This window comes from Beta vulgaris, chromosome 7, assembly GCF_026745355.1.
Source record: "Beta vulgaris subsp. vulgaris cultivar EL10 chromosome 7, EL10.2, whole genome shotgun sequence".
Lineage (NCBI taxonomy): Eukaryota > Viridiplantae > Streptophyta > Magnoliopsida > Caryophyllales > Amaranthaceae > Beta > Beta vulgaris.
The window spans coordinates 45,051,661-45,074,902 of record NC_079208.1 but is presented as its reverse complement, the minus strand read 5'-3'; the positions used below and the strand labels follow the sequence as shown (position 1 = coordinate 45,074,902).

At 36.8% G+C, this 23,242-nt stretch overlaps 2 protein-coding genes across 2 annotated transcripts; one reads left to right on the top strand and one right to left on the bottom strand.

Annotated features, from left to right (window-relative positions):
- Positions 1 to 380: 380 nt before the first annotated feature.
- Positions 381 to 8,444, top strand: LOC104899591 (probable xyloglucan glycosyltransferase 6). The gene is made up of 5 exons (XM_010686807.4): positions 381 to 1,366; positions 3,174 to 3,482; positions 3,718 to 4,008; positions 4,093 to 4,206; positions 7,022 to 8,444. Exons 1-5 carry the CDS (start codon positions 590 to 592, stop codon positions 7,658 to 7,660), a joined length of 2,130 nt encoding a protein of 709 aa, XP_010685109.1. The 5' UTR covers positions 381 to 589; the 3' UTR covers positions 7,661 to 8,444.
- An 8,234-nt stretch (positions 8,445 to 16,678) lies between these two features.
- On the bottom strand, positions 16,679 to 22,195 carry LOC104899590 (peptidyl-prolyl cis-trans isomerase FKBP62). The gene is made up of 13 exons (XM_010686806.3): positions 21,765 to 22,195; positions 21,570 to 21,656; positions 20,069 to 20,329; positions 19,903 to 19,977; positions 19,739 to 19,819; positions 19,467 to 19,661; positions 19,292 to 19,378; positions 19,031 to 19,206; positions 18,827 to 18,949; positions 18,590 to 18,736; positions 18,379 to 18,506; positions 17,178 to 17,283; positions 16,679 to 17,085 (listed from the first exon to the last, which is right to left on the bottom strand). Exons 1-12 carry the CDS (start codon positions 21,946 to 21,948, stop codon positions 17,184 to 17,186), a joined length of 1,644 nt encoding a protein of 547 aa, XP_010685108.1. The 5' UTR covers positions 21,949 to 22,195; the 3' UTR covers positions 16,679 to 17,085; positions 17,178 to 17,183.
- Between the last annotated feature and the right edge of the window lie 1,047 nt (positions 22,196 to 23,242).

Below are 23,242 nucleotides of genomic sequence, written 5' to 3'. Positions count from 1 at the left end.
AGGTGATCATGGGCCGGGTCGGGTTCGGGCCGGCTGAGGCAAAAAAAATTTCCCATTGGTCGGACCGGGCCTAAATTCGGGCTGAGTTTTTGTGTCCAAAACCCGCTATTTCGGGCCTAAATTAGCGAGCTTTTGCGGGCCAAAACAAGCCAGGCAAAAAATAGACTAAAAAGTTGTTTTTGGCTTGCCCAAAGCCCGCCCAAAGACAATAAAAATTCGGCCGGGCCAGGCCGGCCGAAAAATTCTGCCCAAAACCCGGCCCAAAAACGGGCCGGGCCGGCCCAAAATAATCAACTCTAATAAGAGCTGGACACCGTTAATTCGTTAAAAATGATTAGTACTTACTAAATATAGCTGTTTTTAATAACCCCCAAACTTCGGATCGTTAAGACAGAAGAGAGAGAAAACGACAGCACCCCCTTTGCAATACCGCAGACACTCTTACACACACACAAGTCGAGAGAGAAAAAAAACAAAAGCAACCAAATTTTGCTACCATGGCTAACTGAGAGAGATCTAAATTAAGAGAGAGAGAAAATAAACAAAAAATACGAGATCAAATCTCTCTCTTTTCCGCCATTAAAGCTTCATGCCTCGACCTCCAAACTACGAGTTCCAAGAATGGTGGAACAAGCAACAAATTGAGATTCACAACAATGTCAATCACAATCACAATCACAATCACAATCAAAATCACACTATAACTTCTTCTTCTTCAACTTCCAATGTTGAAAACCCTAATTTCGTCTCCGTCGCGATCTCCGCTTCAGATTCTCTCTCCTCGCCGTTAAATCGCAAGGATCATCGAAATCGCACTCGAAGCGCTCGCCAACTCTCATTCTTCTGCTTCTTGAAACTTCAACACTTTCTCCATTTTATCTTCTCCATTTTCACCTCTTTTTTCTCTCTCCTCCGAACCGCCAACCGTCGCATCGCTAAATCTCGGTTACTACCTAATCGTCGCACCTCCGATTCGAGGTTTTTCCGGCTGATCAAATTCTTGTTAGTTGTAGTTGTGCTTTTGCTGTGTGTTGAGCTAATTGCGTACTTCAAGGGCTGGCATTTTAGTCCGCCATCGTTGCGTAAGACTGAGGTGTTAGGGTTTGTTGAGCTGGTGTATGCTAGTTGGTTGAGAGTTAGAGCGGAGTATTTAGCTCCGCCATTGCAGAGTTTGTCGAATGTTTGCATTATTTTGTTTCTTGTGCAATCGGTCGACCGTGCTGTGTTGATGTTGGGGTGTTTTTGGATCAAGTGTAGAGGAATTAAGCCGGTTGCTGTAATGGAGTACTCTTCTAAGTCCGAGGATCACAACGTGGAGGATTTTCCCATGGTTTTAGTGCAGATTCCTATGTGCAATGAAAGGGAGGTAAGATGATGTAGGTTCCATTTCCCTTTGCCTTTTGTGATCTTTAATTCTTGCATTCTTACGTGTCGTCATGATAGTAGTTGAGATAAGAAAGTGATGAAGTAGATGCTCAATTAGATTTTGGTTATATATGTAGTGGATGTTTTAGCATTTGTTTTAGATAGATTTTGATCTTTAGAGCTGAGGTTAAGTTTGAAGATGGACTCGTCAAGTCAGATCAAAGCTATCAACTTGTCTTGTTGATTCTCGGAGATCAAGGATTTGGCTACGGCCTTAAAAAACTAGCAGTTGTGAACTTCATTACTTTTATTTTAGGGAGTGAAAATTTTCATCTCCATAAAGAATTTATTTACGAACAAAAAAGGTGGGCATATTAGAGTAATGTACACTAATACATCGAAAAAACTTGTCAAGAAAAGTAGTTAATAATCTTTTCCAGCTTCCTGTGATTCTAAATATGACACTAATAAAATATGATGCCCACCTGATGCAGCTTCTGGTTTCTGAAAACCTAAATCCTTTTGATTATTAGAGCAGCTTTTAACTTATTATTAGCTTTCCTTCCTCACCAGACAGAAGCCAATGTGAACTTCATAACACTCCAATCTTCCATCTTAACAAATTTTGAGCATAATGAAAATTATGTGTTTGGACTCTTCACCAATTTGACCACATCATGGTGGAAAGAATAAGATGGATTACGGGATAAGTGCCACAATTTTTAACCTACCTTGAGTAGCCAATCTTTCCCGAGCGGCCAATAAGAGTTTTCTCCCTAGGTTTAGCAAGAAGGTATCCGAGCAATTTTTTTCTTTTGTATGGTGGGCATACAATAGAATATGATCCTTAGCTCCAAAAATATGGGGTCGTCTACATGAACCTAGATGCTATCTCAATGAATTGTTCATATGGATCTCTCTCATCCATTCACTCATCTCATGGGTTTTGTTCGATGCAAATGATGTTAGAGACCCATTCTTTCGTGTCTTCTTTTACTTCTTCCGTCCAGATGATCCCTGGTTTATGTTGCATCTTTAACTTGAAACCCTTTTTATCATCTAGAAAGCCTGTCTTGGGTAAGGGATGTCCTGCAGAATTCCACTTTTCATATAGTAAGCATGAATCAGTTAATATCTAAGCATCCTTAGGATGCTTATAGAGTTGTTTACTTCATTATTGCATCCGGGTGAAATTATAGATAGTATTTTTTGTATAGTTTGTCCTCATAGATTCATAGTGAAAGAAAGGGGCAGGAATGTTCTAAGATAGCAGGGTAGTCCTTGAATTTTGAGTTTTGACACTATATAACCAGAAGGAAATTCCCCTAAGGTCTTTCATCTCTTCACCTGATTTTTACTGAGTTGAAACTATCTTATTAAATAATACTGACTAAAACTGATGATTTTTCTTTTCCTGATTAGAACTTTTTTTTCACTTATAAAGACTGAAATTTTACGGATAATAACTGAATTTGCTGTACTTTCCTTTGAAATCCTTATATGCATCTTTCTTCAATCTCTATCTCCTCACCTGAACAAGTCCTTTCTGTTTTCCTTTATTTGTTTGCTTCCCAGCTTTTTGCACGTATGATGTCACATTAACTTTAAGTTTGATGCCTTTTTAAGTTTTAAGTTGATCTGTAAAGTCTCGAGATGCTCTTGTCTTAATCATGTAATTGTTAAGTTTCTACTTGTAGTGTTGGGAATTGGAAATGGTAATGTAACTTGCCTGTCTTCTAATAGTATGATTATCTCTGTTGTTTCCTGATTTTACTCCAGCTAAAAATTCACTGGTGAATGTTTAACAGGTCTATCAACATTCCATTGGAGCAGTATGTGTCCAGGACTGGCCTAGGGAAAGAATGCTTGTGCAAGTTTTGGACGATTCTGATGATTCGGATGTTCAACAGCTAATAAGAGCAGAGGTTCAAAAGTGGCAACAAAGAGGTGTGCGCATCTTGTACAGGCACCGTCTTATCCGGACAGGTTATAAGGCTGGAAATCTAAAATCCGCAATGAATTGTGACTATGTCAAAGATTATGAGTTTGTTGCAATTTTCGATGCTGATTTTCAACCAGCACCAGATTTTCTGAAGAAAACTATTCCTTATTTTAAGGTATTCTACTTAGCCTTGGGTGGATAAGCCTTTATTGAAGAGCTGAGACTGTCCTTCACTTATGTATCAGAAGTAGTCTTTCAAACCTAAGGGTTATCAATTAGCTGTGAAATCAGAAATTAAGATTACTAAGTAGAATAGTGAACTACATTAAGTTATAATGTATGATCATTCAAAAGTCAGTAATTATTTGTACTTGTTCTAAATGCGTCATTTCTTCTCCTGTATCTTATAGGGAAATGATGACCTTGCATTAGTCCAAGCAAGGTGGACTTTCGTGAACAAGGATGAGAATCTGCTGACAAGATTGCAGAACATAAATTTGTCCTTCCACTTTGAGGTTGAGCAGCAAGTCAATGGGGTGTTCATCAACTTCTTTGGTTTTAATGGAACAGCTGGTGTTTGGAGAATCAAAGCTCTTGAGGATTGTGGTGGGTGGTCCGAGAGGACAACTGTTGAAGACATGGATGTTGCTGTCCGTGCTCATCTGTGTGGGTGGAAATTTATTTTCCTCAATGATGTAAAGGTTGGTATATGCTGACATATTAAGAGCTTGGTAATTTGTGAAACTATGTAGTATGCTTGTTATGATTTCAAATATATTTTGTAGTGCCTTTGTGAGCTGCCAGAGTCCTATGAAGCATACAAGAAACAACAATATCGCTGGCATTCAGGTCCTATGCAATTATTTCGTATGTGCTTCATGGAAATAATTCATTCTAAGGTATAGAACTTGTTCTCTATAAATATAATTTGTTTAAATTCTCATTGGTGTAGGTTCTGTTTTTGCATTTTTTCTTTCCATACTTTTGCTTGCCATTCTATGTATATGTTGAGATTTGGTTGCTTGCCCTTTTATGTTTGGAGATCCAGGGAATTATTATGACCAATCTTAAGAGATTATGGTGGAGACTAGAACAAAATTGGGGGGGGGGGGGGTCATTTTTTGTGAAAACTTGCAAAGACTGTAGCTGAAGTGAGTTTTTGATAGGTTGATAAGAATATTTGTGAGCTGTAGGTTTTTTGTACAGAAGGGGCATAATTTTGAAATTCTACAGGGCCCATTTGGTTCACTGAACTAGTATGGAATGGTATGGAGATTCATATCATGATGGTATGGATTTGTATCCCCATACCAAGCCAATTTGTTTGGTTCAATCTTGGAATGGATACTATCCCCATTCATATTGTTTGATGCATTTTCATTTTTGTTTCTTAATTTGAGATTAATTATAATATTTAATAATGTGAATATTATGATATATTATCAAAGAAATGAAATAGCAAAAAAAAAGGAAACCATCAAAACAAACTGAAAATTATAATGACAAACATCTGGGACGTATAGAAAATGGACAAAGATATCAAAAGGGTTGTCAATTATCCTACATATACTTTGGGAAATCATCATAAGCAACGAAGAATGTTACGAATGCAGATGGCCTGGTAATAGTGACCACTTCAGAAAAAAAATATTCTGGGAATATATAAAACTGGACGATGCATTTGAGTCGCCGAAATGAGGGTGGTCGACTTTGCCGGAATATATGAATAAAAGGCAATCATAGTTGTGCTCTTTTTGACAAATCTGAAACGCAGAATGATAATGGCCAACTTTGCCGGAAAATATGAATGATTTACGAAATTTAATTCATTGGAAGTTAAACTGTAGTTAGAAATTGAACCAACAAGAAGATGCTCGCCGGAAGTTGAACAACCAGGAGAGTTGGTCGCCGGAAGTTAAACTGCTAACTGCCGGAAGAGATGAATGAATGCTATGTGTGACTATGGAAGCTAGATGTCCATATCTCTCTCTCACTCCATTATAGGTTAGGGTTTGATACTTGTGGAATGGATTTTGAAACTTAGGGGATAGCGGAGTATGAGATTCTATAGGTATGGAATGGAGACAGAAACCTCTGGGTATGACATTTGACCCTTAAAAACTCAACCAAACATTGGAATGGATATGATACCATTCCATACCATAAAAAAAGTCCAACCAAACACCCCCTAGCTTTTCGGAAAGGATATGGCCTTCATCCACTATGCTAGCTACTAAGGTATGTGCCTGGTTCTAGTAAGCGTTAATACTTGACTCGGTTTTGGATTCTAGAAATTTTACATATTGGCTTAAAGGTCATATATGATATTTCTGTTGTGGTACAGATCTCTCCTCATCTCCTGTGCTTAGTTTATATTGCAGTATTATATGCAAGCGATGCTTGTGAAAGTAAATAGAAAGAAAAATTGTATTATTACATTTAGTAACCTCAAATAGAAGGTTAGAAAAATGTCCACAAAGTTCCTCTAAAGAAAAAATTGGCGTCATTTCTATTTAGCGACCATTAAACAATCAAGTGCATATCTAGCGAAATCTATTAATTAACTACTGTTTGCATCATTTTTTAAATTAATTTAATTTGCCTATTATTGAGTGTGAGGGTATAGTCTTTTTGCATGGACACAAACTCTTCAAGAGTTGGCTTATAGAACAAATATATGCCCTTTAGTTGGGGCGTAATTGCTTGAGAAGTCACATCTGTGATCCGTGGGCTTCTATATCTGATTTGGCTTAAATATCTGTAAGCTTTGTAATAGCGACTAGATTTCATACCATCAACTTGGTTTCTTTCTTCGGAAAGATATAATATTAATTTTTTTGTAGGTTTAACCTTCCTTTATTGGCCCATGCATTAGCAGCTACAGATGGTTATTACAAGCCCTAGTTTTAAGGAAAAATTGATTGTAATTATACGAACTGTGGCCATTTCACTTTTGATAATCCCAAATACAAATTATCCCAACTTTGTATAGTGTCTTCTCAAATTGTTCCGGAACCTAAAGGAACCAATTTATCAGATTATTTGGGCTACGTGGCCTATCTTGATTGGCTCCTTTTTATCTTTCTTTCTGATTTTATTTCTTCAGCTTCTTCTCTGCTGTCCCACTTCTCTTTCCGGCACAGCCACCTTCCCCCTCCTTACCTCTGATCATTGTTACCATGGACTAGACCCTTGGCTGCTCTATAATGTCCCTACCGAAATCCTCCACCCCTCTTTTCGACAACCCTTTCCCTCCTACCTTCGGAGGATGTTTCTCTTTGCAAACAATTGTCAATGGCGGTTTTAGTGGTGGTTCACCACTTTGGGAAGATAATGAGTTCGAGAAAGAAGGTTAGGGTTTTTTACTTGAGGGGGGGAGGGGAGAGAAAACTTATCTGCAAAATTGGTTGCAATTGTCATTGGAGCACTTTAGGAAGATTCTTTACGTAGCTGAGATTATTTGTGAATAACCTGTGCTGGCATTTTTAGAAGTGGACAGCCATAGTTGGAATCATTACAGTCTATATATCCTATGTAAAATTATTGTTTCTTTGTTCTATTCAATTTTAAGACACTGATAAATTTGATGAATATTGAGATTGATATTCTACCTTATGAAGTAATTTAAAGTGTTACAGTGTGTTGTTAAAACATTGACCCTTATTGTCTAGCTGTTAAACTTTCTCATTTTGTGCTGCTCTCTTTACCTTTCAGGTAAGTTGGATGAAGAAGTTTAACCTAATTTTTCTGTTCTTTTTGCTCCGAAAGCTCGTTCTACCGTTCTATTCCTTCACCCTTTTCTGCATCATTCTTCCTCTGACTATGTTTCTCCCAGAGGCTCATTTACCTGCGTGGGTAGTCTGTTATATCCCTGGTTTCATCTCTCTGCTAAATATCCTTCCATCTCCACAATCATTTCCGTTTATAGTCCCTTATTTATTGTGTGAGAACACTATGTCAGTTACCAAGTTCAATGCCATGATAACTGGACTTTTCCGATTTAAAGGTTCCTACGAGTGGGTAGTAACCAAGAAGTCAGGGAGGTCATCTGAGGCTGATCTACTCGGTTTGTCTGAAAAGGAATCTGAAGTTTCAGTGGACACTTCGCTATTACAAAGGTCTGCGTCAGACTCGGGTCTCGAAGAGTTGAATAAGCTGAACATGAGCAAGAAGAATGGAAAAACCAAAAGAAATCGGTTGTATGGAAAGGAACTTACCCTAGCATTTATTTTGTTAACTGCCTCAGTTAGGAGCTTGTTATCAGCACAAGGAATTCACTTCTATTTCCTGTTATTTCAAGGAATCACTTTCCTGATTGTTGGTCTCGATTTGATCGGAGAGCAGGTGAGTTGATGCTATGTTACCCATACGTGGCTGGTTTAGACCTGTCATGTTGATCCTCTTAGCCAAAAACTTTGGTCCATGCCATATCAATGTCTAGGCCTCCTTTACCAAGAGGAGCACAAATAATGGAAGCTTCTGGGACCCACGTGCTTTTCTTAAGCAGTTCCGCTATTTATTCCATTGGCGTTGCAAATTGACCTATATCTGTATCTATTATTTCGAGGAGACATTCATATTTACAAGTACGTACCAATTTACACAAAAACTTAGGATGGGTCTTCGGCGCAGACCCTAGTAGAGGGGGAAGCTTGGTGTGCTTTCCATTGTTATGAAATCACTGGTGTCAAGAAAAGATGACTCCAAGTGAACATGTTGATTTATCAAACCATTCTTTTACAGTAGTCATTTATTGTAGTAGGTCAGTAAAAATTGCTCGTTTACTTACCTTCATCTTGAATCTGTTAGCAGCGACATTTGTTTAGGTCGTCAGAAATTTGTTGTACTTGCCCATCTTTAGATACAAGATAGGAAGCCAAAATCGAGATTTTATATTGTATTGTATCCTACATCAGAGAATATTAATTATTCCTAATATTTTCTCATGTATCCTGTTCATCTTGAGGCACAATGTGCGTGCTTGTAATATTCGAGAGATGTGAATTAGGTTTCCTAATTCGGCCTTTGGAGTTGAATGGTTGAATTTTGATTCATACGTTTGTCTTTTATTTGGAATAACGATATGGAACAGTAGAACATTGCAGCCTCTTTGCAGCGCAGCGTTCATTCGTGTTTCCTTCTGTTTTTGATCGTCTATGGGAAGGGGTTTGCAACTTTGAATCACGGATTCACCATTGCATGCATATAGTATCGCAAATTAGACCCTGCACCTGTCCAAAACAATGTTGTTTGATGGTTTTAGGAGAGCCAAAATTCGGTTGGTTTTTGGCAATATTTTTGAAAGTGGGCCACCTCTTTCTCTTTCATCACTCACTCATTCATTCACTCTCTTTCTCTCTCATTTATTTACTGAAATATTTTTTTTTAATGTACAAATGCATATGGTTTGGTGTACAATAATATACGAGCGTACATTTTGGGGATTTTCAGTTATCAAAGTAATGACCATCAGTGTACATTGTGATTTATCCTTATTTAATCTTGCTATAACATTGTACATTGAGTCATAACTAGTGAATATTCAATAAAACAATATTGTACATTGACTCGTATCCAGTGAACATATTGAATTTCATCACTTTGAATTGTGGCACATGGAGCACTATGAGGTATGGGACTGTAATTGTACATATTGAATTTCATTAGTGAACAAACATCAACACACCGGTGTACAAAGATTGCAAATTACTCACTTGACATCAGCTTCAGGAATTGGGTTACTTTCAGCTGGGGGGTTGTCATTGTACGTTTTGATTTTGTTAATGAACAACCACGAAGCCAAGAATGTACAAGGAGGTTGAGTGTGGAAAAGAGAGAAGTGGTGAACAGTATATGGGGGAAATGATGGCGGTTGACATCAAATCAATTATTAAATGGTGAACAGTAACTGTCAAATCAGATACTTTTTGAATTTTCGACATGTACACTAGATGTAATGGGAATGTACATTGGCTGTCAAATCAATTACTTTTTGCATGTTGAATGGTGCGTTTCATTCTTCTTGCCTTGCATTTTGGAGCTGGTGTAGGATGTTCATCCTACACCTCATACCAACATCTACTAATTGATATAGTACGGGCGGATGATCGGCATTTACCAATATAGACCAATACTCATACTCCATATATTTATTGTTTGAGCGAAAACTAGAAAATTTATTTTGTCTTATTTTAGGATCATTTTTTGGTCTTAATTACGTTATATCTAATAGCCCGCAAAAAATAGACTTGTACCCTTGATCCGAACGAGACCCGTTTTCACCTAAAAAGCCTGAAACATAATTGAAACTTGAAACCACCCGACACGAAGACAAATGAGCCCGAACCGAAAGATACTTCGATTCGAATCTACCGACCCAAAGTTACCCGACAATAATGAGCCGAATCTGACCCAAAAATAATAATGAAATATTTTTTCACAAATATTAATTTATGTGTTTTATTTATTTGTTAAAAAAGAAAGTCGATTTTACCTGAATTAATCCGACCGAACTTGAACTGATGGAACTGACATGTCATTGACACGACTCATTAAAGCCGCACCCGGTCTGACCTAAAATTTCATGAACCCGTACCGAAACAAACTCGATATAAACACAACATGAATGCAAAGTTGACCCTGATATGACTCAACTCGTAATGATACGATCCGTATGCGACTCGTATGATCAGTTTGCCACATCTACTTGTATCACTTTTTTTGAAATAACTATCTTTCTTCATTTTTCTTCATGAAAGCTCAAAAGCTACAACGAAAGCATTTTATCGATTTTTTTCTTAAATTCCAATATCAAAAAACTTAGTTGCAAATTAAGGTTATTAGGCGCATCAACTCTAAGCAATATGTTGCCCAACTACTTCATATAAAGGTAAGACAAGACCTACTTTAAAATTTCACAAATTAGGGTTTATTACACAGATTTTTACTAGCTATTCCTGAGGTATTAAGAAATTCATGAGTTAACCCCGCATTTTCAAAAGTTCATCGGGTACCCCCTTAAGTTTGCACATCATGTACGAGAGACCCTCAAGAATTGATTATGTATGTTAACTTGAATGACCTGAAATCACTTGAACCCCAACCTAATTTGCCCATTGACCACATTATGCCAAAAATGTCCTTTATAGTGATATAAATACCTTTTTTCATGCGGTCAAAGTAATTTGAATAATATTCTAAGTATCTATTAGAAAAATTTGTCTGCTTTTAAATGACTTTATTGGGAATAATGTGAAATATTAGGGCAATTAGGATATGAATCAACTGATTATGGGTCATTTAAGTTAACATAATCAACACCAGTGAGTTATTGAGGGTGTTTGATATATTATATGCAAACTTAAAGGGTACCCGATAAATTTTTGAAACTGTAGGGTTACTTCATAAATTTCGTAAAACCTCGAGTACCTGGTGAAATATCGTTATTAAAATCGGGAACTCATAAATTATTGATTTTGTTACATTGGAAAAATAGTTTAGAACAAAGATCAAATACACACTACAATTTGAAATTCGATTTTCTCACCAAGTACCCCCGAGTTTTCAAAAAATTCACCTGGTACCCTCCATGTTTTCAAAATTCACCAGGTACCCCTAAGTTTCAAACTAATACACGGGGTATCCTTAAATGCCCTTAATGACTAACGCCGTTAACCGCCGTTAGTCATTAACCCTAATTTTCTGTTTTAAACCCTAATTAACCCCCTAATGCTAACCCTAATCCTAATCCTTAGCCTAACCCTAATCCTAAACCCTAAACCTAACCCTAACCACCCCTCCCTCATACTCCCACCACCCCTGTAGCCTCCCCTACCCCCACCCCCCTCGCTCCCCCACCCCGTCGACACCCCCACCCCCCGCAGGCCCTCCTCCACTACCTCGTCGATACCCCGTCCCCACCCCTACTCTCCTCGATTTCCCCACCCCCTCCCCACCATCTTTCTCGGCACATTACCTTATGTCCTGAAGATCGACGGCCTCGTAGACGAACCTATGGGCAGCGAAGATCGATGGGGTTGGGGAAATATGGGGAGCAACGAAAATCGACGGGGTGGGGGAAATTTGGACAGCGACGGGGTGGGGGAAATATGGGCAGCAACGAAAATCGACGGCGGTGGCAGGGGAGGGTTGTGAAGGTCGAGCGGTGGTGGAGGGGTACGGGGAGGGGCTGCGGCGGTCGAGCGGCGGTGGAGGGGTAGGGGGTTCGGGAGGGGGAAAGGTGGGGGAGGCTACATGTGCGAGGGTGGGGGAGGGGTGGGGGAGGCTGTAGGGGTGGTGGGAGGGTGGGGGAGGGGTCGTTAGGGTTAGGGTTAGGGTTAGCATTAGGGGGTTAATTAGGGTTTAAAACAGAAATTTAGGGTTAACACCGTTAGTCATTAAGGGCATTTAAGGGTACCCCGTGTATTAGTTTGAAACTTAGGGGTACCTGGTGAATTTTGAAAACATGGAGAGTACCAGGTGAATTTTTTGAAAACTCGGGGGTACTTTGTGAAAAAACCGTTTAAAATTTTATTTCCGCTAAACAAACTTTTAGTTAGGTGCATTTCATAGCCAATTACAAGCCCTAACTTCATAAAAGTTCCAATTTTAAAAAATTCTCAATTTTCTAGGAATCCTAACCCATAAAATTAACTTCATAAAAGTTCTAATTTTATAAAATTCTCGATTTTCTAGGAATCCTAACTCATAAAATTAAAACAACAATCTCAGATTGCTCGGTTGAAATTAGTTTATTATCTTCACTTATAATGAAACAAAAGTTCCCAATAAGAGATATTGATTGAGTTTTTTAGAGATTGTTTAAAGAAAATTTGAAGCACTTTTAAAGAAGGAAGAATGACCATTATAAGCAAAATACAATCAAAGGAAGAGTTCCAAAGAAATGGGAAAACCACATTTGTAGGCCCCACTGATGGGATTCTTGGACATGTCCACAAAAGATAGCAAAACTAGTAATTTAACATTAAAGGTAGTTAAATTAGAAAAAAAAAATAAAATGTTATTATTTCAAAAAAGTAGTATGAAAAGGTAGTTAAAACTAAAAAAAATCTTCTTAGAAATGACTTGAATTTTGGCAATATTTTGGAAATGACTTTCGTGATATGATGTGTTTTAAGGGATATGTTGGTCAAAAAAAAAATCCAACACAAATTTCAAGTTTCAGTTTCTTTTCATGTTATATTAATTTTTAATTGATTGATTTAAGAATAATTAAAAGTTTGGTGGTACTCTTTCCTAAGTTCGTCTTAGTTCAAATTTGATCATTTAACGACTAAGAAGAAACTCAAGTAACATATTACATACTCTATTAAGGATGTCTTGACCTAGTGGTTAAGATTGAGGTGCTGTGAACGATAGGTCACAGGTTCGAATTCCCCTCCCCTTCTTTGTACTTTGTACTGCCTTCATGTCTAATATAGATATAAAAAAAACATATTACACATACTCTAATCAGTCATGGGCATGACAACCTAATACCCAAATAAGACATGTGACTTTGCATAAATGACTTCCATTTCCTCCCATATAAGACTGTAACTGCCATTAATAAAGGGTGATGAGGATTAAGGTTGGCCTAGTAGTTGTGAGGATCTCCTTCCACCCATGTGTTAAGGGGTTCGATTCTCATCCCTTGCAAAAAGGAACTCTAATTTCTCCCCATTGTTGCAAGGAAATTCTTCTTACCAAAGAAATTATTGTAATAAAAGGTGGCAGTTAAGCTAGTGTAACATACCTTGTGTTGCATCACTTCGTCGATTGTGCTTATAAAACTGAATGATTCGTGGAGTGTAGGTCTTAGGTGACATTAAGTCGCCGCATAAGAAACTTCTACTTTCTTCAAATCTTGTTTGTGGAGGGCCTCCTTCTTGATATGGTTTTTAGGATTCGAAGTACAAATAAACATAGACCTCTAAGAATGGTAAAAGTGCAACACTTCTCCTTGTTTTAACCTTTTCGTATCTTCCCCTGAGATGTCAAAGAACAAGGAAGATCTATTTCTATTGGAAAAAGCCACATGACCAAAAGGGCATGGAGACTTCGATATTACCTTTTTGTAGGGAAAGTTGAATCCGAGGCCAAGACAACGACAAATGTAGAAGGAGCCATGACCTAATTTTGCTTCATGTCAAATGCAAAGATTACTTTGCAACCTTCTTTTTTGGAGGAGGAAGGCTTGGGCCAAGGCCAAATCGGATTACAGTCAACTTGACGAAGGAGCTCCATTTCCTTTGAAGAACTAAAACCCTCTATATTGTACAACACTCTTTTTTATATTTCATCGGATAAATATTTTTTTTTACTTTGGGAAAGGATTACGATCATCGAAAGTCCTGAACATCTCCTTACTACAAATATCCATTGGACTCTCTCCCCTTTCCACCACCCAAACTTTTCGAGGACTGTCGTTGTAGAGCTTCTAACTCCTTTAAGATCTCCTCGTATTATCTGTTTCTAATTCCCCTTTTCTAAGTGACTCAGAAAATGCATCCTCTATATTCCATATCCCAGCAAACGCACATAAATTTGGTAGCCTTGTTGTACTTGGGAAAGCTTTATAAAAATATTTCGAATTTAAACAGGTAATTTCCTTCTTCGTTAAGTAAGCAACAAATGGATAAACTTTATAAGGACCTTTAAATTTCTCAAACAATTCTTCCATATCTTTATTATTTTAAAAAGCTTTTCTCAAGTCTATAATTCATTTTCAAAGGATCCAACAAGAAACTATAAGGAGAACCACTTTGCCCACCTGTACGAAAGATAAACTTGGAAGAACAAAAAAAATACACTATCGAGTTTGTTAAGTTGTGCAAATAATGCACTTCTTTGCCGCCAGTCGATCTAAAACACCTCAATATAGGCTCTGACGCTTCACACATTAAATCAACAGCTTCTGAAGAAATAAGGTTAAGAAGGGGCTTCTAACTGAATCTAAAACTTGCTATTGACCGGATAGAAATATTGGCTGCCGACAAGCTTCGCTGGTTAGGACTTAGGTGTCTAGATGACTAAAGGAGGGAGGTGGGGTAGTGCAAGGGTTCTCTACTTTTTTTCTCTCCGACGGTTTTCTTCTCATTCAAAAGGGTTGTTTGGTTGCCATGGTGGTAAAGAGAATGTAATCAAAAAATGATAGAGAGAAACAAACAAGCAAAATCCTTATATTTTAAGTATTGTTTGATTGTTTTGATATCTATTTCTTCCTCCTCTTACCATTTTCCATCATAACACCACCATTTCCTCAATCTCTAGTTGTGCCCCCACCACGCCTCCCCACGTAATAGCATAGCCACGCAACCACTTCTCCTCCAATCCGCTGCATCGCCTCCTCCTTCCCTCCAGTACCTCGTCACTCGTCCCCCTCCCTTCCTCCAACCTTGTTTCTCCCCCTCCCCAACCTCGCTTTTCCCTTTCCCTCTAGTGCCTCGTCACTTGTCCCCATCCCTTCCCACAACCTTGCTTCTTCCCCTCCCCCCAACCTCGCTTTTCCCCTCCTCTTCCCGCTACGCCTTCATCCCTCCCCCTCCTCTTCCTTGCGACGACCCCTCCCCCTCCCCCTCCCTTCCTGACGCTCACAGCTTCGCATCTTCCTCCTTGTGCCAAAGTTCTCCCTTTTTTTTCTTGGGTTTGTGGGCGAATAGTGGTTTAGGTGGTAGTTGGTATGGGCGTTATACGATTTTGATAGTTGAAAAGGTTGCGATTCTTTGCGGTTGTTAGCTTGGTTAGGTAGAGGCATTAGTCGGTGGTTGGTGGTCGGATCATATTGCGTTGATCGGGTGGGCACATGGTGGTGGTTTGGTGGGCACATTGTGGTAGTCAGCTGGGGGTTGAGTAGGAAGGCTGGTGGTTGGGTCAAGTAGCGGTTAGGTAATCAGGGAGATGGTCAAAGAAAAAGTAAGTAGAACCTTAAGGTATGGATATTGGTAGTCTTACTGTGAGTCTTGAGCAAAGATTTTAAGAGTCTTGAGCGAAGACTATACAATAATGTTGAAAAAAAAAGATGAAAGCCTTGGAGTGAGTTTGATAATCAAAAACTCCATCCAAGACTATGACATGTAAGGAGTTAAATGTCTAGCCACTTAAAAGTTGACATTTGTCTTTATTTTTTATTTTTTTTGTAAAATCAATTTAAAACATAGTCTATGAAGAGTCTGAGAGATAAAATATAGAAGTAGAATGAATCTAGAGTGAGTCTGTAAAATTTAAAAGTAGTGAAAAATTAATGTGGCACAGTCCGAAGATTGGAGTTGAGTCTGAGGAATAAACACACCCTGAAGATAGTGGGAAAATAAAAGTAGAACACTTTGATAAGAAGGTAAAAAATATCATCAAGTAAAAGAAACAAGCAACAAGAGAATCAAATTACTTCGTTGCTTGTCTTTCCATAATACCCAACCAAAACCATCTCTCAAAATTTATGTAATCTATAATACCTTTTTAGTTGATGTTATTTACAATACCCTCCTCTAATTAATATCCAATTATCCATAATTTGACTAACGTAGCCTCATGGCCAATTTCTTTACAACAACCAAACGACATATATGAGTACTAGCATTTTTTACATGCTATGGGTGCATATCATGTTAATTTTTATTATTTTCTCAATTAGTTATTAATCAGTGTTACAAAAAAATTGATTTGAAAATATATTTATAATTACTATTAATTTTTAACTATATTTTTCTGAAATCAATGCTTCATTGATTTTTTTTTATTTATTTGTTCATCATTGTTCAAATATATTTTATCAAGAGAAAGAAATATACAGTAGAAGAAATTGTACTCAAATAAACTGGAAAATATGTGTATCGGGTCCAATCGACGAAAAGAATTTAATTTACATAATAGAGATTACTGAAGAATAATCAACATTTAGATTTTGAATATTATGAATATAATTATTAATATGAAATTCAAATTTTTATTTTTTCTTCTGTTTGTGTCAATCAAGTTATATCATTATCATTTTAATTTTTTAATAGAGTTTTTCACACATAGACAAAAAGAGAAAATCATACTCCTTAATTTAATATTTAATTCAAAATTTCAGATAGACGTATTTCATATATATACTAATTGACCATAGTAGTAACCATTAAACCAACATCTGAACTACAATTCAGATCAAGTCTTACCAAAGTCGGATTCTCCAACAAAAGAATACCCCGTACCACACTTCAGCAACCATCCTTACACCATGTCACCATCCAACACTCAGCCTACAATTAGCAAATCTGATAGCTACACACAATATCCCAAATCAAAGCACACATCCAATTACATGTCGTTACTTTGCAATTGATAAAGAATAATGATAGTAAAATCTTCTTTCTTAATAATTCATGAGTGTGATTAAATATCTCTTTATAAATAACTCCAAATGCAGGTGTCAAACCCCACAACTAGAAATCAAAAGGTTCCGCTGTAACGATCTTACAGGTTACAGTTAACTACAAACCACTGAACACAACTACCCAAGTCTAGAAACAGAAACACCAAACTGGCATAAAATGTTAATGCTCCTAATTCAAACTGCTAAGCAAGAAATAACAATATTGCGCATTGCTCAAGTTTTTCCGCGACAGAAACCCCAATACAGCTTCCTGGATTCGAAAGATCTACCGTTCTACTACCAAAATAAAAGAAAATTAACTGTAGTAAGACCACAAGACCCTCTAATTGCTCCTTGATTAATTGCAACAATCGCCGTGCTTATGACTTGTCGACCATCAATCAGCCTCCTTGGAAGCACCTTTCTGCAATGTCTTAATATATATTAGGAGTCTGGACTAGATTTCTATTGAACTTCACCAAGTATCAAAGATTAGAGTTAGGTTTCTCCACTTACATTGACTCAAGCTATCTTTGAGAACATTTTCCCATAGAGTTGTGCGTCCTTTTTATTGTATTCTCTAATCTTCTCTTTCAACTTCTTGTATTCCAGTTTCACATCCCTGCAACATTACAGAAAGCAATGGAACACTTGGTACTTAGTCGACACCAACAACCAACTTGCTGGTATATACAGAGTTTAAGCCAGATGCACATTACGCAATGAGAAATTGATACTAGCTGCCCCTTTGGTAGGTGGTACTAAACAAAACTAATGGCAATGAAATCATATTGCAAGGAATCCTCTACTCATAACCGTGGTAGTGGAATTTCACCCTCAAAAATGTGATTTTCTTCACACATTTATAGTTCAGTTTCCCAATCAACACCACATCTAGAGTTAAAATTGATGCAAACTCATATTTACAAAGAAAAATATGTTAGGTGATGAGTTCTCATTACCCTGAAAATTGACACAAGCATTCTCTTAAAACTACACTAAAATCAATTATCATTACTGGTACTTCACATCACTAAAATTTATAACCACCTACCAGAGAGGCAGTTGGTTGCAATGTAACAGCCAACTTGCTAATGCAGTTTATGGTAAAGAGAAATTAACAAGCCACAGTGTAATCGATCAGAAAAGCTACCAAACGAAAGAATTTTATGTAAATAAGATGAAAAAGGATCCTGCTTTCAATCTACACTTTCCATCCTTAACTAAACGTCCTATACTAGGCTTGGGCACAGACTTCAATACTCCATTATTATTAGGGTAGGCTTTCTCATAGCATTTGTTAAATCAATCTACTCTTTCCATCCTTAACTAAACTTCCTATATTAGGCTTGAGCACAAACTTAAATACTCCATTATTATCAGGGTAGGCTTTCTCATAGCATTTGTTAAAGTAAAAACAAGGAGGTTGACTGACTGAAAAAGTGGAGATTCCATATCAGATGCTACATGAAAAGCGAGAGTGAGAGAAAAAAGGGTTAGTAAAAGTCCGCAGTACATGATTGCGCGGGATGAAAATTCCATCTCGATTCTTAAGAATTGGGAGACTTGTGGACGGTCAAAGGTTAATAAAGAAACTTCTTTGAGGATGGATGGAGTAATTCTACAATAATTCATCTACTTGTGCTTCATAAGATTTATGCATATGTTCACAATCGGCGTTCTTAATTTTTTACAAGGTCATATGACTTGAATATACCTGTTGTCAGGATCAATTTCCAATGCCTTCTTAATGTCAAATTCTGCCAACTCAAGATCTGCTAGATGTACATATGCCTGTGCTCTTCTGTAGAGCGCTTTGACATTCATACTTTCCAATTCCAATACCTAAAATATGTAATATTACAAGTTAAACATCCAATGTACAAGTATTCAATCATTAAATCATGGTATATATAACATAGGAATACCTTGGTGCAGAGTTTCTCTGCTTCCTTATATTCTTTCAACTTCAGCTTGCAGGCTGCATTATTCAAGTTGCAAGATACCTTCAAGACCTTGCACTGCTTCTTCTCTTCATCACTAAACGATGAATCGTACTCAATATATTTGGCAGCCTGGGTACAGAAGAGAATGCAAGTTAAAATTTCCTGCACACTGAAACACAATATTATAGTATCAGTATTTGCTACTTCTAGGAGCTTCACCTTCTCATATCGCTTTGATGCTCTAACATATTTGCCAGCTTTGAATAATGCATTTCCTTCTTCTTTCTTCTTGCCTGATGCCTCAATTTTCTCTTCAGTATTCATATCCCAAGATTCCTTCTCCTGAAATAATAGTTAAGTATGCATAAAGTTTCAAATAGCTTCATGGAAACTAAACTTTCAACTATGATAGGGTCAACGAACCTTCTCAAATGAAACCAATTCTATTTCGTAACACACTGTAGAGTTGGGAGGAACCACAGCCAAGTCCTGCTTAGTTTCCAATGAGCCAAAAGCATACTCTGGAGCAATTGTCAATGAAGCCACTTCTCCTTTCTTCATTGTCAATACGGCTCTATCGAGCCCCTGAATAACTTGTTCTGCTCAGATATTGGAAAGTCATACACTTGCAAAGCTAAAATTTATAGAGCCAGAAATAAACGCAAACCAAGCAAGGGGACCTACCTTCATCTGTCTTAAATTCGAAAAGATCATCTTCATGACCCTTCTTTAGAAACACAGTGCCGTCTTGGAGCTTTCCAATCAATTTCACTGCCAGAACAAAATTCTAGTATCAGACAAATGAACAACCAGCAACCAGCTCCCACAAAAAAAAAAAAAAAAAACTCTTCCCACTCACATTTCACAACAGCTCCCTCATTAGGGCGGTCATATCCTTCTCCTTCTTTCAGAATCTTTTTGACAACCTTCTTATCATCAGTAACATTAGACACAGTCTTCCAAGATACCAGTTCAAGGGTGATTTCAAGCACGGCACTTGGAGGAACAGCACCTTCATTACCAGACGCTGGCTTGCCTTGCTCTCCAAACCCGTCTGCACAGATGGAGACAATCAATACAAAAGACTTCATATTACTAAAAGCATGACCTCCTTTTAAAAATTAAGCTTACATTGCGGCTTAACACTTAAAAGAGCTTTCTCCCCCTTCTTCATAGTCTTCACAGCCTTTGACAATGCAGGGCAGAAATGACCTGTTAAGATGATAAATCACAATTAACATTTCCATATTGTAGAAATTTCTAATAAGACACTAAAAATTCACAAGATGACACACCTTCATTAACAGTAAACTCCACACCGTCAGACTTTCCAACCAGTGTTCCATCTTCCAGGCGAGCTTCATATCTCACTGCATACCATATTAACAAGTAGCCGAATCAGATACTCTAACTGCATAGAGCAGCAATTTAATTAAACAACAACCCAAGTGAGAAGCATACCAAACACCTCATCCGTATCTTTTGGATTCTCCCACTTTTCTCCTTCAGTAAGGATCTTCTTAAAAATTCCACCATCCTTGCAAATATCCTTAACACTAACCCATGATAATAGCTCAACATCAAATTGGAGGGTAGCACTAGGCGGGATGGTAGGAGGTGAACCAGCTTCACCATAGGCCAGCTCAGCAGGAATAGTCAAAATAGCATTCTCACCCTTCTTCATCGTTTTAATACCAATATCCCATCCCTTAATAACTTGACCTGTCAGTCGTTATACATACGGATCATGTCACTATGTCAGGAAGAGCCAGCATATTGAAGAATGCCTACTAACAAAGAAGTAAAATCAAAGGGCTACATATATTTTTTTACTAATCACCTCAATTCCTATAAACTTATCTGAACAAAAATGAACTGATGTCATAGGGTTAAATCAAATTGCACCACTTGTGGTCAACCAAACTATAGTACAATTTGTTGTGGTAAGTGTTATTATCATGAAAGAAAATATTAGAAGCACCACTTTTTAACTACAACTAAAAATACTGTTGTTCTATCATTCTTATTCACTAGCAAATGCATTCTGCCATTACCACAACAGCAACAACAATTGCTCGCTATTATTATAATGGGAACAATAGTAACAGTAACAATCGAAAAAAGAACAATAATCAAAATATATATGATATCACATTAGTACAGTACTAACTAAGTAATAATATTCATATTTATTAGACTTGTATTTATAAACAAATGTGAAGCTTCAAAAATATACGCATTGTTGCAAAAGTTATTGAATCCCATAGAAACCATTTACAGTTTGTTTGGTAGAAAGAATTTGGAAGGAAAAGAAAGGAAGTGGAAGGAAATTTATTACTTTTCAATGTTTGGTTCATTAAAAAAAATTAAGTGAAAGGAAATGGAAAAAATTGGAAGAAAAGACTATTTATTAAAATTTCACTTTCTTTTCCTCCCTTCCTCCCAAAAGCAGGGGAATTCAAAAGGAAAGAGAAAATTTATACCAAACATGGGAAGTAAAGTTTTTTTTTTTTCCTTTCTCTTCCATTCTTTTCTTTGCTCTGCCCTTCCTTTCTTCTTTTTCTTTCCTTACTGTTAGCTACTCTCAAGTCTCAACTAATGCATTCTGAAATTTCTTCAGCTATAATTCAACCACTCACAATGTCAAATCTAATATCCTATTCACGTGAACTCAAAAGACACATCACATAATCAACTCTGGATGACTAAAATTATCAACTCAACTGAAGAAAATCACACCGAAAAAAGACACTAATATCGAGCAAATCACAAAATAATCATAAACAACTGAAATACTATAAACCTGTAAAAACAAAAAAACACATTACCAAATGTAATCAAACAACACTCAACTGAAAACAACTTCTAATCGTCAAATTCAAACACAACATATTCATTTCAAATTCAAATTAATGAAATTATAAAGACAGCGACAATTTCTAAGAAAAAAAAAAGTAAAAACCTTGGCCAAGAGTGAACTTGAAAGGAGTTCCTCTATCACGACTTGAATCAAACTTCGTTCCATCCAACAATGTTCCAGTATAATGCACTGTAATTATCCAAAATTCAATCAAAAAAAAGAAGCAACATTTAGAATGAAGAAAATTCGAGATTTTCACTCTTTTTATAATGAAATTGAAATTAAATAATTAGAAACCTTCAACTTCGTCGCCATTGTCAGGATTATCCCAGCCTTCGCCTTCTTTGAGAAGCTTCTTCTTCAAGCCTTCTTTAGAGATCTCTTTTTCTTCGCCGACTTTCATGGAAGTTTCATCGGCGAAGTCCATATTTTCGTCGTTCATCATATCTTCAGCCGCCGGCATGTCGAAGTCGTCTTCCATTTTCTTCGAGAATCTATAGAGAGAGTGTGTGTGAGATGAAAGCAGAAGAATCTAGAAAGAGAAAGAGAAAGAGAGGGTTTTTGTAGAAGAGAAGGTGGTAGATAGGTGAGGTGCGAGAGGGGAAGAGAAAGGGTTTTTAAGAGAGATGCGATTGCATTTGCTGGGGTTGTACTTTCTAGAGACTTCCAATCAGCAGCTTAGTAGAGGAGAGAGAGAGTGTGTCGTTGGGAGAAGGGATGGAAGCGTCGGATGGTTCTAGAGGGTTTTGCGTTTATGGGAAAGATTATTTTTAGATTATTTACCATTAAAACGACTTTTATGATTTAACTAGTTTCTAGACCTGTGTATGATGTACGAGAAGTTTACAAACTAAGGGTCTGTTCTCTTCGGCATAAAACAGCTGAACTGAACTAAACTGAACTGAACTGAATTGAACTGAACTGAACTGAATTGAACTGAAGTGAACTGAATTGAACTGAACTGATCTGAAATGAATAGTGATATGTGAGAGTAAAAGTATTGTCAAGAGCTGAATTGAACTGAACTGAACTGAACTGGTCTGAACTGAACTGAACTGAACTGAACTGAATTGAACTGAATTGAAATGAACTGAACTGAACTGAAAATAAGCTGGGGAGAACAGGCCCTAATTATGAGTCTGTTCTCTCCAGCTTATTTTTAGTTCAGTTCAGTTCAGCTTCAATCAGTTCAGTTCAGTTCAGCTCCAATCAGTTCAGTTCAGCTCCAATCAGTTCCGTTCAGTTCAGCTCAGCTCAGTTCAGTTCAGCTCCATTCTTTTATAACCATTTTGTTAAATATTAGTATTATGTTGGTATAATTTATTTTACTAATTACTCTTATTATTATTAATATTATTATTATATTATTATTTATTTTTATATCATTACTATTAAGTATTATTATTATTATTATTATTATTATTATTATTATTATTATTATTATTATTATTATTATTATTATTATTATTACTACTACTACTACTATTATTGTTGTTGTTGTTGTTGTTGTTGTTGTTGTTTCTATACATTATTTTGTTTATTATAGCTTTACTCATTATTATTACTATTATTATTAGGATGAACATGGTTTAGGTTGAAGCACAAATAAACCCACGTTTTTTAGCCCATAAACCAATCAAATCGCTCCAAGACGGTTTATGATGTAATTTTCGCGGTCCAACCCAATCATTATTTTTATTACTAAATATTATTATATTGTTAAATCCAATTATTAAAATAGTAATATTAATTTACTTCTTAGATATTATTGTTAT